The 16180-nt window shown below is 39.6% G+C and overlaps 1 protein-coding gene across 2 annotated transcripts in view; it reads left to right on the top strand.

Annotated features, from left to right (window-relative positions):
- Positions 1–16180, top strand: part of fbxo41 (F-box protein 41) — a 70091-nt gene that overhangs the window by 32899 nt on the left and 21012 nt on the right. For both annotated transcript variants that reach the window (XM_038304758.1, XM_038304759.1), the window contains exons 4-5: positions 7279–7486; positions 13695–13768. In XM_038304758.1, the coding sequence (XP_038160686.1) occupies positions 7279–7486; positions 13695–13768 (282 nt within the window). The remainder of the gene's footprint in view (positions 1–7278; positions 7487–13694; positions 13769–16180) is intronic.

The following is a 16180-nucleotide window of genomic DNA, read 5'->3' as shown; positions in this document are numbered from 1 at the left end:
TATCTGTTTCAGATGCCCTTGAAGGCCTTCCTTTGGGAGGGCTTCCACCGGGGGGAGGCTGTATGGGATGAAGGAAGTCTGGGATTCACTGCTGCCCCAGCGTACCCAGATAAGGCGTCTGTCAGGGTAGACATGTCCGAGAAAGTCACTTATTAACAGCAGCCTCTAAGAGAAAGAAGCATAGAAACATATCCGAAGGCTTGTGGAAGGAAATTGGACCCGGGGATGTGTTATACAGTATAGAATTGGACTATATAGAAAGGTGAAGGCAGTTTTATAGCCCTAACAGATACACACTCACTTGCAGTAAGGAGAAGTGTTGTTTCACCGTTATGATTACCAGACGGATAGTTGTACTTTCTTTAAGTGGTTTGTAAAAAAAGAGGAATATTGGTTCTGTAAATTTCTTCCTTCCTTCTTTTGGAAGGTTTTTGAATATTTAGAAGGCTTTAGATTATATGCAGTGTTTTTGTAATTATAATGCATATAGTGACATGTACTTACAGTACAGGCTTCATTTAGTATGCCCCTATAAAATCAGGAATATAACTGTTTCTCCATCACATGATGGAGGTGTATTTATGGCTACTGTTAGAGAATTATGGTCTGTGAATAAAAAAATATTGATGTGAACTGTGGTCAGGTCTCCTGTGCCAAGATGAAGGGACTTATGATTACATCTGATAGATAGCTCAAGCTGAAGTGAATGAATTGGCTCGGTCAACAAAGGTCTACATTTAGATGAGGATTTAGAAGCAGGGGACCATTTGTATCTGTGGTTATGTCGAGGTTTTTGGAAGAAAAAGATGAATAGAAAGAAGAATGCAGCCGATAGTCCTTTAGTATTAATTTCAGTCATAATAGGATTTAATCAAAAAAGTTGAAGTGACATAATTCAATTCAATCAATTCAGTTTATTTATATAGCTCCAATTCACAACACATGTCATCTCAAGGCACTTTACAATTCAACCAGACTATACAGTCAAACTGATTCAAAGTTTTCAATCTAAGGAAATCCAGTTGATTACATCGACTCAACATGGATAAGAGTTTTGTTCATTAAAATGTGTTGTGTGGTGTTTGAACCCCCCTATTCAATTTAATTACTTTTGAAAAGAAAGCAAATTGATAAAAAAATTAACTTTATCTGCTGCTGTGACAGTTTCCCTATTAAAGCACATAAAACCACAACTTAGAAGAATATATCCTTTACATCTCAGGGAAATATTTTCAAACCAGTAACCCATATAAAACTTTGTTTTGGGAAATAATAGCAAATATTGCTCCGCTTACTTGGTTTTACTTCTATGTAGTATCTGGAATAGATGATATGTCATTGTTTTAAACCAAGTAGGATGTGGGTGAAATGCAGTCTATGGACTTCACAATATCCCCTCCCCCTGAGTGCTTCTGTACTAGTTAGTTGATCCTTAATTGGTTAATTTAGCTGTAGGTATTTCTACTGTACATATTTGCCTTATGTCTGAAGGGCAGATTATACTTCTGCAACCGCACACATCAAATGTCACTTGGGTCTGTTGGTCTGGAATTTGTAGGGATGCAAAGCAGTTTCCTGCCAAAGCCCAAGGGGGAGCCTATTCGAGAACTCGTGAGAACTTCGACGGATTGTACTTCCAAACCTCCTCGATTAACCTTTTGTCATAGTTGTCCATTGTAGTTGTTCCTCGGTTTTTAAAAAAAGCGCGCCCCAGCACCAAATCGAGAAGGACGACCACACCGACAGCCGGAAAGGCATACCAAGGACCAATCACAGCTGCTTTTTGTCTGCGCACTTCTGCCTGAGGTCTGCGCAGCTTTGCAACCGTCCAACGGGTAGTCAGGTGGTTTTTTTAGATGCACAACAACGGTTGCAGAACCTCTGTGCGGGTGGCGTGGTCGCGCACAGAGACAGATCATACAGAGGCTATGTGGCCTAAATTGGCCTTTATGTGTAGGTTTATATTCCTTCTTATGGCCGTTCTCACCCCATGAGCCAATCCTTAGTCAGAGCCCCAGACTGATGGTGGATTTATATTTATTCAGTTTCCTAAAAGTCCCTTCAACCCAGCTGTCACTGTCACACCAAGTCTCTTGCTGATGGTCCATTGCAGCCTTGTGCACATGTCCTGTTTGGTCCCTGATGTCCTCTCTCAGCTCTTTGGTCTGTCCTTGATGGTTGAGAGGTTGGAGCTGATTATGTTGATTCTGTCGTCTGATGTGCTTTTATACATAACAAACTTAGAAGGGGAGTAATTGATTGTGTGTCCAAAATGGGTGCGGCACTACTCTGTGGGAGCCTGAAGCCGGGTTTGTTTAGAAACAAAACCTCCAAGTGCTTACTGGTGATTAATTCAGTGTTGCTTTCAGCTTCTTGCTTGTCTCACTGGTCATTTTCTGTCTTTACACTCAATGGTGAATAAAATTCCAATTTTTCTTATTCTTCTGTTGTCTTACATTTATTTTCCAATTGTCAATAACTCACCCAAACCAGCGCCAGTTTAGCTCTAGAACTGGCGTAGTGAGAAAATACCCTCAATAGGGTTTTTTTTGGTACCTATGCCAGCCAGTTGAATGGTCTCTGCAGTGTCATCTCAGCTGGGAAGCTCTAGAACTGCTTCTTTTTTTATTTAAAATACTGTCAGACATAACAGGGAGTTAAAACTCTTACTTTTATCTGGAGCTGATTTTTTATAGTTTTAAAATAAAAAATGTTTTTTCACAATACAGACTTTGACTAGAAATGTGACATCTTAATATGATGAAACAATAATCGACAGACTCACCTTAGACTTTAGAGGAAGCAAAGAAAAAGTCAGGTATTCTGTTCACAAATCTATACAAACCACTTCATCCAACAAAAGGATCACTAAACTGGATGGATGGGTGGGTGTGGGTCTAGTGTAATAGTGCTTTGAGTGGTCAGTACGACTGGAAAAGCACAGTATAAATTCAGTCCATTTACCAGTTATCTCCCAGTTATTGGTATGAAATATGAAGGGCTGTGCTACTTGTCGATACTACAAGTTACTTTTTTTACTTACAAGATGTTTACTGTATTTATCGAAGTAAAACATGACATACTCAGAAATGTGAACATTTTCACAGAACCAGGAACCCCTTTTTTTTCCCATGCTGTTCGTTATCTTATCTTTTTGGTGTATCCCAAAACATGTTTCTATGAGTCAATGAGTCAAGATAAGAATCATATTTTTAAATTTAAAATGCCCTGTCTTTAATGTGTATATACTGCTTTGAATACTCCTGTTTATTAAAATACCTAACTGGCATGATTGGTGTAGCTATACTGTAGTTTATAGTGTGCTACTGCGCAAAAACAATCTTTCTCTCTTAGTGTTCACATGATCATCTCAGTCAGAATGTTACAGAATGTTCTATATTCAACCTACGAATGCCTCCAACTGGTAAAACCATTATTTGATTCATTAACTATGAAGTAGGTTGTCATTTTCAGTTAGAGCCAACTCAAGCAATCAGCATGCTGAGCTGAGTGAATCTTTAACATAGCATCCCTTTTGCATTGTTTGGAGGTTATTAACTAGGCCTACATGCAGTGTATGATATTTCAGAGTTTTCCAATATTGTCCTAACACTTATCTTAAACATTAGATGACAGACAGACTAAACTGGAGATCACATGAAGATGAAGAGTTTTATACCTAGTAAGGCATTGCTGGAGAGTAATTTAGTTAAAGCAACACATCTTCGAACAACATTGTAACAGAAGGTGGATAAGGAAGTGCGAGCATGGATGTTTAGGTGTATGATAGAGGTCTACAGGAATCAATCCGAGTATGCCTGTTTGTGAAGAAATTAAGAATGAAAAATGGAGAATGCACCTCCCATCTTTTCCTCAGTTTCACCAACCAACCTCTTGTGTTTTCTGCTTCCACATGGCTGCAGATTTTCATCTGTTGTTTCAGCCCCTGCAGTAGGATTTTTTTTCTCTCTTGTGAGTCATTTTGCTCTTCACCTATAGTAGACGCTATCCACTGCCTCTCAGCTTCTGCCTCCTCACATCATTCTCCCTTGCACAGGGATGAAAAACGAAATACTAGTTTATATCTTCTCCCTTCCTACTTACAATATTTACTTTAACAAGGTCAAACAGCATTTAATTGTTCACAATCTGAACACTTAGTTGTCTTGGGCAGCTAAAGATATGTGGCCCTCCAGGCGATTTATTCTTGCTTCCTATAAGAGGATGAAACAGTCTTGATTTTTCCTGTTATCCTAAGGTGAACCAAATTTCTGGTGCAGCTGAATAATTGATGAAAACAAGTTGCATGAATTTGTTGATGCTAAAACGCAAAATGGTTTCATTTATGGGTTACATACAAAAAACGCCCCCATAATGACTTTTTCTAAGACTCTTGATGCTGCCTTCATAGATTCAAATAAACAGGGTAACACATATGTTTTCCCCAGCCTTTGATTATAGATCTATATCTGATAACTTTTTATATTTACCTTTAAGCTGATCTTCAGATGTAATAAAGTGACATATCATAGAATGTACTGCCTTCTATCTACAGGTTAGAAAAGCAAACGCATTAGCTTATTGTTGTACTCAGCAATCATACTAACAGAAACAGGAAACTGTTGTTAATAACAGTGTAATTCTCAACATATGTTCTTACATGCTAGACTCTGATAAAAGGAAAACATAACTATTTGATAATACTGATGAACGTTGCAAAATCATGTATGAATAAATTGTGCTAAATAAACAAAAGGTTGAAATGGCTTTGGGGTCATGGCAGACGCTGATCCTTATAATGAGCAATCTATCCAGATAATTGAAAGGGAAACACATTATTTTCATCTCATTAAGAAGGTTTTATTTGAATTATATATCAAATCAAATATTTTATAACCAGAGCCTCAAGGTGGGGTACCTATTAATAAAAATTTTTTTGAAATGTGTATATTTTAAGCACCATACAGTACATCTAGTTTAATGTAAGATGGGTCGTTCATTTTAATGGTGTCAGAACTAAAATGTCCAGTTAAAAGCAGTATGGAGAGGCTAGTCAATCCAAGGCAAAGTGTTCCTAGCCTGTCCAGCCAGACTGACTCAAGCCATCTACACAGCATATCCTGGAAAGGAGCACATTTTCAAAGGCAGGGCTAAAATGTAAAAGATATATACATCTGTAGTTGCATAAGTATGGTTATAGATACATGTTGAATTATGGACCCGCCTTCCACATTGTGATTGGTTGGGCATGTTCTAAACTGCAGAATATTAAGCCTTCCCAGAATGACTTATGTCCTGTAAGTGTGGCTGGCCAGTCTAGAGCTCCACAGCTGAGGCCAACAGTCACCAACTGGAACTGCACAGCAATAAGCAACCAATATGGTTTCTGCCCATACTAACAGTAATAAATGAAAGTAGCCTTAATTATTACACTAAAACTACATTGTTGAGATCTGTAGCGGGACTGTTATTTGTGTGGCTTAGTAAAGAATATAGTAGGAATGTTTTGCTGCTGTCGCTACTGCTACCAAGCAAGTCGGGTACATTGAGTGTTAAAGTAGTTTTTTGTGATTACCTGACTGACTAATATGAATTTTGACTTCTAGATTTATTTGGAATTATTTTTGTGATCTAAAAGTGGAATTTAGAAAAAACTTACTTTACGGATGAAAATTTCTTTGTCCCTAATTTGGAGCCAATTGGGAACAGGGCTGATTGATTTTTTTTTTTTTTATCACAATTTATATGATTGTTTTTACCACTTAACGTTCCATCTATATTCTAATAATAAGCCGATTAAAAAATGGCTAATTTTTCCCAAATATTTTTTTATTCATTTTCAAGTAATAACATTTAATAGACATAATAAAAACAACATGTCTCTCACACACACATTTACCATCAGAGACCTGCACCTATCATAGAGAAAAAGTAAAATTTGTATGTAAAGTTATAAGTTACAAGAAAATTCGATTCAAATAATAATAAGGCAAATAAAAAAAAAATATTAAAAAAAAGATAGAAAGGCAGAAATGGTATGGTCTTACTTTACAGATGACATATAATAATCATAATAACCATTTCCATAATAGTACAAAGTCCTTACTTTTACACTTGGATATATGCGTTAGTCTTTCCAGTCTAATGCACTGTGAAATTTCTTTTAGCAATTGTTTTATATAAGGTGCTTCTATGCTCTTCCAGTTTAAAGCAATGGCTCTTCTGGCATGTAACAATCTAAAGTCCAATAGTCTAGTTTTTGTCATTGTTTGTGAGAAACCAGTAGGATGTATTCCCACTACAGAGAGTTTGTCACAAAATGGAATTATGGGATTAAACAAAACAACAATGTCTTTAGGTGCTAGCAATCTTCCAATTCATTAGGTTGGACATAACATTACTTTCTGCACTAAAGATGCTGTTTTTTATTGGTTTTATGTTATATTTTGATTTTGTGATAAACTGATTTATTAGCTGTGGGTCATAATCATTCAAATGACCAGAAATACACATCTATACAACCACATTCTATTTTACTTGACCTGAAAATATTTCACTGCCTAATGCCTAAATAATATACACCTGTATGTTTGAAATATGTGAAACCTCAATGGCCAAATAAAAACCCCCCAAAAGCCCCCAATCTTTTAATTTGCTGAGTCATTGTTTTGTTATGCAGCCTTTACTCCTTCCTGACAGTCAGGCACCTTGGCTAATTCTGGATTCGCTTTTTGTCATAATTGCCTGAAGAAAAGCAAAGTTAACTGTGCCAGACAAAAAGCTATTTTTATCCATGAATGTCCCCATTTCAGAGAAATTCATTATGCGTGCTTTTGAGGAGTGGATTTTGGGATGTTTGATGGTTTGTTGCAGCTACTGTTGGACATCAGCTGCATATAAACAATCCCAACTAAAGACCAACTAACTAACAAACGGATTTCTGACCCATTTTTCATCTTCCAGCAATGCCTCGGACATTTTTAATGACTCCTCTAACTTTCTGTGATGAATTCACTCCAGGAGCCCCTTAGTGCATAAAAGAATTCCACTGGCATGCATAATGTCTAAACAGAAACATAAAGCTAATTAGCAAGCAAAGATTTACAGTTTACTTTAAAATATGGCAGTTTAAAAGATTAGATTATCATAAAATGGAGTGCTGCCAAACTGTTTTTGTTTTTTTCCAGATGTACCTTTTAGTGTAGCAAATCAGGAGCATATCAGTATTGAAAATCAGAATGTAGCTTCATGTTTAATAACTCCCCTCAATGTTTGCAGGGAGGTTGCACAGATTGACCAGTTCCTTCAGGAGACGGCAGCAAGGGAAGCCAACGCCAAGGTGCGTCTGCAGCAGTTCATCGAGGAGCTTCTGGACCGCGCCGACCGTGCAGAGAAACAGCTGCAGATCATCAGCAGCTGCGGCACTACGCCCAACGGCAGCCTGGGACGCTGCAGCCTGCAGGCCTCCAAGGGCACCGGGCGCCAGGTTGGAGTCTTTTCACATAATTGTTGAGGTTGATAGTCTGAACCTTATATTCTAGATATGCATTACGTTTTCCTTCTTTCAGTGCCATTTTATTTGCATTTTTTTTAAAAATTATAAGATAAAAATCCCTTAAAATCTCATCAATCTTCTTAATCATATAGAGTAAGACGATTAATTATTTTTATTTTTATGTACTATACTAATTACAGACATATTTAAATTGTTAGGCCTACAGATAGTCAGAATGCCTCAGCTGAAAGATCAGGGAGATTTCTGGATTAAGTTCCTACAACAGGAGTCCTCAGATGATCCAGCTGATGTTTCCAGAATATTAAGACCTCAAGGTGAAACAGGAAGTATGATTCTGATCTGTTTATCATTCAACACCACATCAGTGAGAACATCGAGCCTCTGCTGCAGTTTATCCTGACCAGAGAGCAAATATATAAAGAGGATCCTCTTTTACTCACATCCAGCTTTTTGCCTCCAGGCTCAGTGTGTGAAATGTGCCACTCCCCCCTTATGCTTTGCCTTATTACACAACAATGGGAGAAAAAAATCTAAAAGCAGGCAATGGTTGTTCTTAAAATGCCACATTTTTAAATTATTATCTAACACCTGTGAAAAAAAAATGACCTGCTCCATATTCTAGAAATGTGTGCGCTGCCATGGAAACTAACTCCTGCTTTCCATCAAGGCTTTAGCAGGATTTTTAATCAGATCTGTCTGAAACCAATTTTTGCTTTTGTATTTAAGTAAGTCTGTGTTAAATGCATTTACCTAAAATTCCTTCAGATACTGCATAGATTATAGATCCCTCCTGTAATGCAGTCTACTCAATGTTTATGATATGCAAAAATTAATACATTAGTTGACTTAGAATTCCTTCTCAATGCAGGTGAGGCATTTTATGTGTTAAATTTATTTACTTGTTTAGGAACATCTAGTTTAAAACTGTACTACATTACATAGTGGTATCTTTTAGCCCCCAAATCTCCTTGACAACATTTAGACACTACTGTATGTAGATGCCAAATCGTTGTATTCAAGCCATTCCAGCAAAAAGCCTCTTCTGCCCTAGCATCACAAATATTAACAGTTAACTAAACCCATCTGGGACTTTAACTGCTTTGATAGCTTTGATAGCTGTGCAAAAGTAGATAATGGTTCCTCTAATAAAAGTTGGGGAATTTGTGATGCATTTGTATTTCTAAAAAAAAAAGCCCATAGAAAATTGTTAGAGGTCATTGCATTAGGAAGTCTTTAAAGTAGCAGGAAATTTATATAAAAACAATCTGGTGGAATCTAGAGGTATATTAATAAATTTTGTCTATATATCTATAAGTACGATAAAGGTCCAAATAGGGATGAAATAATTAATCGGATTCATCGATTATTGAAATAATTGTCAATTAATTAGTAATCAATTTATCCTAAACTATAGAGACTCTTAAACATGCCTGTGGCTGACAGAGCAACCCAGTTATAGCAGTAATTATACCAAAAAAAAGACATTTTAGATGAAAAACATTTTCTTCTGTCAATATGATCTATCAAAAGCTACTCAAGTGGAAAAGTTTGAGTTTCACCTCGTTTAATTTAGTAAAAAATCTTTTTTAAGGAATCTTTTGCTATCTGATTATTAATCGATTAGTCAAAACAATAATTGACGGATTAATTGATTTGCAAAATAATCGTTAGTTGCTGCCCTAAGTCAAAAACTTATTGCAAAATTCATAAATAAACACAGATGTTCTTTAACTGACACAAAATCGATCCTATTTTATGTTCCTCTCGTCTGTAGATCTAGTTACGATTGAAAACCTGTAAGTAGAACTAAAGAGAGGAGAGCATTGCCATTTTCAGCATAAGCAAATGCTCAGGTGTCACATATAAGCCAGTAAATTACATTTTATTCCAAATTGGGCTGGAAAGTTGCACATATGCTTTTACCATGATCACTTCAAACTGTGCTGTGATATTAACTGACCAAAGATGTTGCCTAAATTGGGATGCATTCTGTACGGATGTGAGTTACTTCTCAGTTTCCTGTTTTCATGCATGTGCACTGTTGCCAGACTTTGAAAAATCAGCGTGAAGATTGCAAGTGTGGTGTCACGCACAAACAACTTGGCACCTCATAAGTCTGTGAAGGGTAGCCCGGAGATGTCACCCAGCCAGCCACCTACCTTCACAGCCTCTCTTCATTCCTCCACCCCTCCATCCGGTGTCAGCAGGGTGTCCCTCATCTCCGTGGAGACGGGACTGAAAGCCAAAGACTTATTTGAGAGCTGACACTCGAGTAGACTTGTTTCCGGCCCTGAATTTAATTCCAGGCTGTTTCGAAGGCTTCTCTCAGGAAACTAAGGGAACGCAGCTTGTAGTGTCATGGTTTGGTGAATTTTTTTTTTGGTTTGTTACAGCAGGACCATGAGGGCTAGAAGCCAAAATGTACTTGAATTGGGTCCAGACATTCTCAGATGAATGCATCTATTTCATCCATGTTTTCTAAGGTCTTTTTCTGCTGTGTGTGTCTGTATGAGAGCCTCAGACAGTTTGCCTATTTTCCTGTATCGTCCATTTGCACAGGCGCTTAGTCCTAAAACAGGCTGCATGGGGAAAGCAGTGGAAGGAAAGAGAAGGGAAACTGGTTGTTTGCTTTCCTTCTGAGGCATGACATTACACAAACCTACACCTGGCCCTGCTTCACACACGTGTATGCGCCGTCTCATGCAAACAGTGCTTCATTGATCTGGAATCCTGGAGTCATGTGTGACAAAGTAATGAAAGTAAACTGTCCCCCCCAAAAAAGCGCAAGAGTCTGATTATAAGACCTATGAACAAATAGCATTATCTCCTTTTTTTAAGGGGCCATGTGATGTAATCGATGTTTTTTCCTGGTATTTCAACAGTTTGTGGAAGGTTGTATTTATTAATCTGTTTGTACAGTATATTTCCCCAACAATAACCTACAGTAGCAGCCATTTAAATTGGCCCTTCTTAGTCAAACGCCAGCCGAATGGCAGCCAACCTCCAGCCACTAGAGTGACCCCCTTCTTCTCATGGGCATGCATAATTTTTTACTCTGACTCCACCCTGTCACTGAATTACAGGGTCTGACCAGGAGAAGGCGCTTCTCTTTAGATCTTAATGTCCACAAATCATGACAAAGAATATTTTAGTAGAAAGGTTGATGTTTAAAAAAGGAATCTTAGGGGACCAGCCAAGGAAAGTGGGGAAATTTTGAATGGCTGCTACTGTATGTTAAACAGAGTAATGATGATGCAAGAATGTGATAAATATAAATTAATGAGAATTTTGAGTGTATTTCCTCCTTTTCCAGTTTTAACGTAAGCTTTAAAGAACCAATACAGACTTGCTAAATAACTTCCAAATATATCTACCCCACTGTAAGGGATTATTATTTGAGTTAAAAGCAGATACATCTCCAAATTATCTATGCGGACACAAATCAGCTTGAAGGCCTGATCAGATCAAAAATTGTTTAGTGTAAAAATGTACGACTGAAGATTCTAATCCGATTGGAAAGAAATTTCCTTTTAAAAGAGAGAGGAGATTTTTGCTGATCGCCATTCCAATTGGCATCCATGCACACAGGTATTCAATGCTTTGAAGGAAATTATCCCCACTTTGGATGTGTGCAACATCAAGTTGATGTTTTTCTGGTAAATCATACAGTTCTCTGCATTGCTCAAATGATTAAATCCTTGTTACATACATCATGATCAGATCATGTTATTTAATGTCCATGTAAACAGAGATTTTGAATTTCAAATTATGTATCATATGTGGGAAATTTTTCAAATGTAAACATAGCTACTGAGTGTGTGAACAACATGGTTCATCGAGTTGAATCTAAATAACTAATAAGCCAATTAAATCTTTTAGTATTATGCCTCAAATACAAGCCATTAGCATTACAGGATTGTTAACAATAAAACCAGTCTTGTCATTTATTCCCCTGAAAGAAAACAATGATTTTATCTTGCTATTCTAGATTCAGCATATATAACAATAGAGAGGGTTGGTAAAGCCATAACAAAAAAATAGATAAATAAATCAGAGAAACTTAAGCCCCTTTCCAGACTAAAATCGATTTGGGTATATCTAAAAACTTCTTGGTCGGATCGCTTCCATCCACATGAAGTGGTTGAAAGAAGGACATTTGAAAGCTGGGAAAGTTTCAAGCCTCCGTCTGGATTCATCTTTCTGAAAAACAAACTAGCATTGCTGTTAATGCGAGCCAACTTAGGCCTTCAAACCGTACGACGCATGCAGACACCAATGGCAGACATTGTGTTTCAGCAATGCAGTTTATTGTGGATTCTACATCAACACATTTGGCCAACATAACAGACTCTTATCTCTCTCATGTTAAATTTTATACATCCTTCATCTCCCTTCTTCTGACTCCTTGGTGGCATTGGGAGCCATACATGCCTTCTGTTTAGGCACTGTGCTTCTCTGCACAAAGCCAACTGTTCTTCACTTAACTGATTCACATTCATGTTGATGTGGCTTATATGTAACACCTTTAGTCTTTTGTTTATCTGCTGAATTCTCCTTGATGTTATTTTGCCCTATCCCCCATTTTAAATGTCTCTAAGATAAATAAAGATTAAAAGCTGGTGTTAGACGGCTTGTTTTCATTCCTGAAAAAGCCCAGAGAAAAAGAACAAGGTCTAGCCCGCTGTTTAGAGAGCTTCTTACACCTTTTGTGTTTCCCTGTCCTTATTCAACACCCCACTGACCTAGAAAATGCTAAGTTTGAGTCTTTCTGTACCAGTTACAGCTTCCACACTGAAGTTCGTTCCTGTTACTGTAGATCTTCTGGTCATACTTAAAGGGGAACACCATTTATTTTACATTGGGCCCTTGATTTTACGTTATTACATCATGTTCTACTCACCCATATGAGATTTTTGTCATTTGGAGCCGTTCAACAAAGCGTCATACACACGCCGCTTTGTTTTTAAAAGATATAAATATAAAAAATATAACCGCGGATGTCTGGGGGACAGTGATTCGAAGTTATGAATGCTGGCGTACCATGAATGATAAATTATGAACAGTTCAGTTTGTGCCTTCAAGTCGTTGCCCATAGGAAGACGTTACTTGGATATAACCTGATGGAATATTTTCAGAACAGCTCCAATTGACACAAAACGTATATGGATGAGTAGAACATAATGTAATAACGTAAAATCAAAAATGAAATTCCCCTTTAAGTCTGGTGTGTTTGCTGATAGTAAAATGTTGGATATTTGAGTTTCTTTATCATAGTTGCTCAGTAATGGAAAGTCAACCTAATAATTAACCTATTCAGTCATTTGCTGACAGATTCTTCAGTTTATCTCTCATTAGATGAATAAAGATCAGTCATATCTAACACCTAAAACTAGTCTTTATATTTCTCAAGGCTTCTTTTATGCTATCCACATCTCTATGGCGATGATGTCTCTCTGTGTTCAGCACTTCTGCTTTAGGCTTAGTGAGTTTTTTTCCTTAATGAATTTTTTCCTAATGATATTGCCCTGTCAATTTCACCACTGGTATTATTAATTAATTCAGTCAACATTAGATATCCAACACATGTGCCTTACAGAAGGTTTTATGTAGTTCTGTCATTCTCTTTGTAGAGATACATTTTATTATGTAATTATACATTAGATATTTTACAGTTATAGGCAGAAAGTTGTAAGTTTTATCTTACTACTCCATAAAGCCTGCTGCTACTGATTTTGTATTGTTGAATTCAAGCATAAATCGATATTTAACTTGCTTTCCCAGATTATTATATAAATTTGTTATATGTTGTTGGATCTCATTTAGAAGATGTCCTTATGGTTTTCGTGGTATGCGCCTATGTTATGTATAGTATTAACTAATCTTTGAGTGGAAATTTGTTTAGCTGCTGTGTCCAGTACATTTATGCTGATGTATTTTTAAGTCTGTAATATTGAGGAGAAATGTCTGTTTCATGTTTTGCATGTAGACAACTTCTGAGTAGTTTAAAACAATTTAGGATTACTTACATAGTCCTTATCAGGATCTTCTGTATTTTGCATACATAGTCATACTGTAAATAAAAGCAAAATTTAACATCTTTAAAACTTTGCAGCAGTTGATGTAATCTGTTTTAAGAAGAACTTATTTTGTGTTTGTTCTCAATTTTTATTTTCTCCAGAGAAATTCCAGCCTCTCCGGGAGCACAAGGGGAATGTACCAAGTCTCAGAGAGACACTCCTCTCCCAGCACAGGGTAGGTCAGAGACTCTCACCTTTAGTCTTAGATATAATTCTCTTTACCTAATGCATAGTAATCATCATGGTGAAAGGTGACAGTTTTTCCCCAGCCGCCCCAGGTAAATTGATTATTAAAACCATCCTACCTTGAAATATGATGCCCCCCTTGTGCATTGTTTAAGATGAGCTTCAAATCAGGATCCCAGAAAACGTTTGGTTATCTAACATAACCCCAATTCTTAGAATAATATGAGCGAGGTGTCTCGCTATGGGATGCAGCCTCCTGCAGCCCTGATAGAAGCATTTATCTCAATCTGCCAATCCTGATTGGCCGGTGAAAGTGCCCATCTTATGCCACGCCCCGTAGCTCCGACTACTAAAGCGTGTGCGGATCACGGCACTCCAATTCAACAAGCAAACCTCTTCTCGCCGCCCTGCAAGAAGGGTCGTCTGGCGAGACACCTCGCTCATATTATTCTAAGAACTGGGGTTATGTTAGATAACCAAACGTTCTTTTTCATAATATTCACTCGGTGTCTCGCTATGGGATATGGTAGCTCCCGTATTGCCAGACAGCTTATCGAACAAGAAACCGGCCGATGGGGAAGGTCCACAAGGTCAGTTATGACTCTAGGACCGCACTGGCCACGCACGGTCCAGAAACGTCAAGCATGTAGAACCGGACAAAAGTCAGAGGCGAGGACCAACTCGCCGCTGAACAAATGTCCTGAACGGACACTCCCCGAAATAAAGCCCAGGACGCAGCCATCCCGCGGGTAGAGTGTGCATGCAGACCCGCCGGGGGCTGCAGACCCCTGCTTCCATACGCCAAAGCGATAGCCTCCACCACCCAGTGGGTGAGGCGTTGCTTTGTGATCGGCTGTCCCTTACGGGGCTCCGCCCAGGAGACAAAGAGCTGATCACTCCTCCTGAAGCTCCGCGTCCTGTCCATATAAGAGCGCACGGCTCGAAAAGGCCACAACGTGTGCGCTCGCTGTTCACCGGGGGAGGCGGAGAACGCCGCTAGCTAGATCGGTGAACAAGAACCAACCACTTTAGGAACAAAGGCCGGGTTGGGCTTCAGAACCATACGCGTGTACTCCGGGTCGAACTGGGTACATGCGGGGTTCACAGAAAGCGCATGAATGTCGCTGACCCGTTTCGCATAGGCCAGAGCCAGTAACAGCACTGTCTTGAGAGACAGATGTTTAAGACTGGACCCCAACAATGGCTCAAATGGGGGTCCCTTGAGCCCCTCCAGAACCACCGACAAATCCCACGGAGGCAGCAAAGGTCTGGAGACAGGGAGAAGCCTGCGGGCGCACTTCATAAACCGACAAACCAAAGGGTGTTGGCTCGCCGTTTTGTATCCAAATCCTAAATGGCATGCTGCTATAGCTGCCAGATAAACCTTAACCGTGGAAAAGGCTTTTCCTTTATCAATCAGTTCCTGTAAAAACGACAGAATCGTTGGTACAGAACACTGAAAGGGAACGTAGTCCCGTTCAAGACACTACCGCTCAAACAGTCCCCACTTGGAGCCATATAGGTTCCTAGTGGAGGGAGCCCTGGCGTTTTGGATAGTATTAATTACACTCTGAGGGAGCCCAGCAGTGGTTAAATTAAGCCACTCACGGGCCAGGCCCACAGCTGCAGTCGCTCTGGGTGTGGGTGGAACACTGTCCCCGCGCCCTGCGAGAGCAGGTCCCTGCGCAGCGGCAGCTCCCAAGGCTGGGCGCACAGCATCTGGAATATCTCCGCCAGCCAGTGTTGTGCTGGCCAGTGCGGAGCTATCAGGATCAGCTTGTGATTGAATGCTCTCACTCTGGCGAGAGTGGGGGGTATCAGGGCCAGCGGTGGAAACGCGTAGGGGCATTCAGAGTGCTCAGAGAGAAGAACAGCTTGCAACGAGCGTTTTCCCTGGACGCGAACAGATCTATCTGAGCGCGCCCGTAGCGCGCCCATATCTGCTCCACGACCTGCGGGTGCAGCGTCCATTCCCCGTACACCGGCACGCCTCTGGACAGCAGGTCCACACCCGTGTTTAAGTCTCCCGGGACGTGCGTCGCCCTCAGGGAGAGAAAGTGGGCACTGCTCCAGAGAATCAGGTCGCGCGCCAGATCGTGCAACATACGGGAGCGCAGGCCCCCTTGGCGGTTGATATACGCCACTGTTGTCGTGTTGTCTGTCCTCACCAGGACATGGTGACCCGAGAGGAATGGAAGGAAGTGTCTCAGAGAAAGAAACACCGCCGAAAGTTCGAGATAGTTTATGTGAAGGCGCTGGAGAGCCTGGCTCCAGCGACCCCTCACAGACCTGCCCTCGTGAATGCCGCCCCAGCCTGATAGGCTGGCATCCGTGGTTACCACTTTCCTGGACGAGACGGTGCCCATAGGCACCCCTCGGGTCAGGAAGGACGGGGCTCGCC

This window comes from Cyprinodon tularosa, unplaced genomic scaffold, assembly GCF_016077235.1.
Source record: "Cyprinodon tularosa strain WSP-4 unplaced genomic scaffold, ASM1607723v1 ctg540, whole genome shotgun sequence".
Taxonomy (NCBI): domain Eukaryota; kingdom Metazoa; phylum Chordata; class Actinopteri; order Cyprinodontiformes; family Cyprinodontidae; genus Cyprinodon; species Cyprinodon tularosa.
This window is presented reverse-complemented; position numbering and strand designations above follow the sequence as displayed.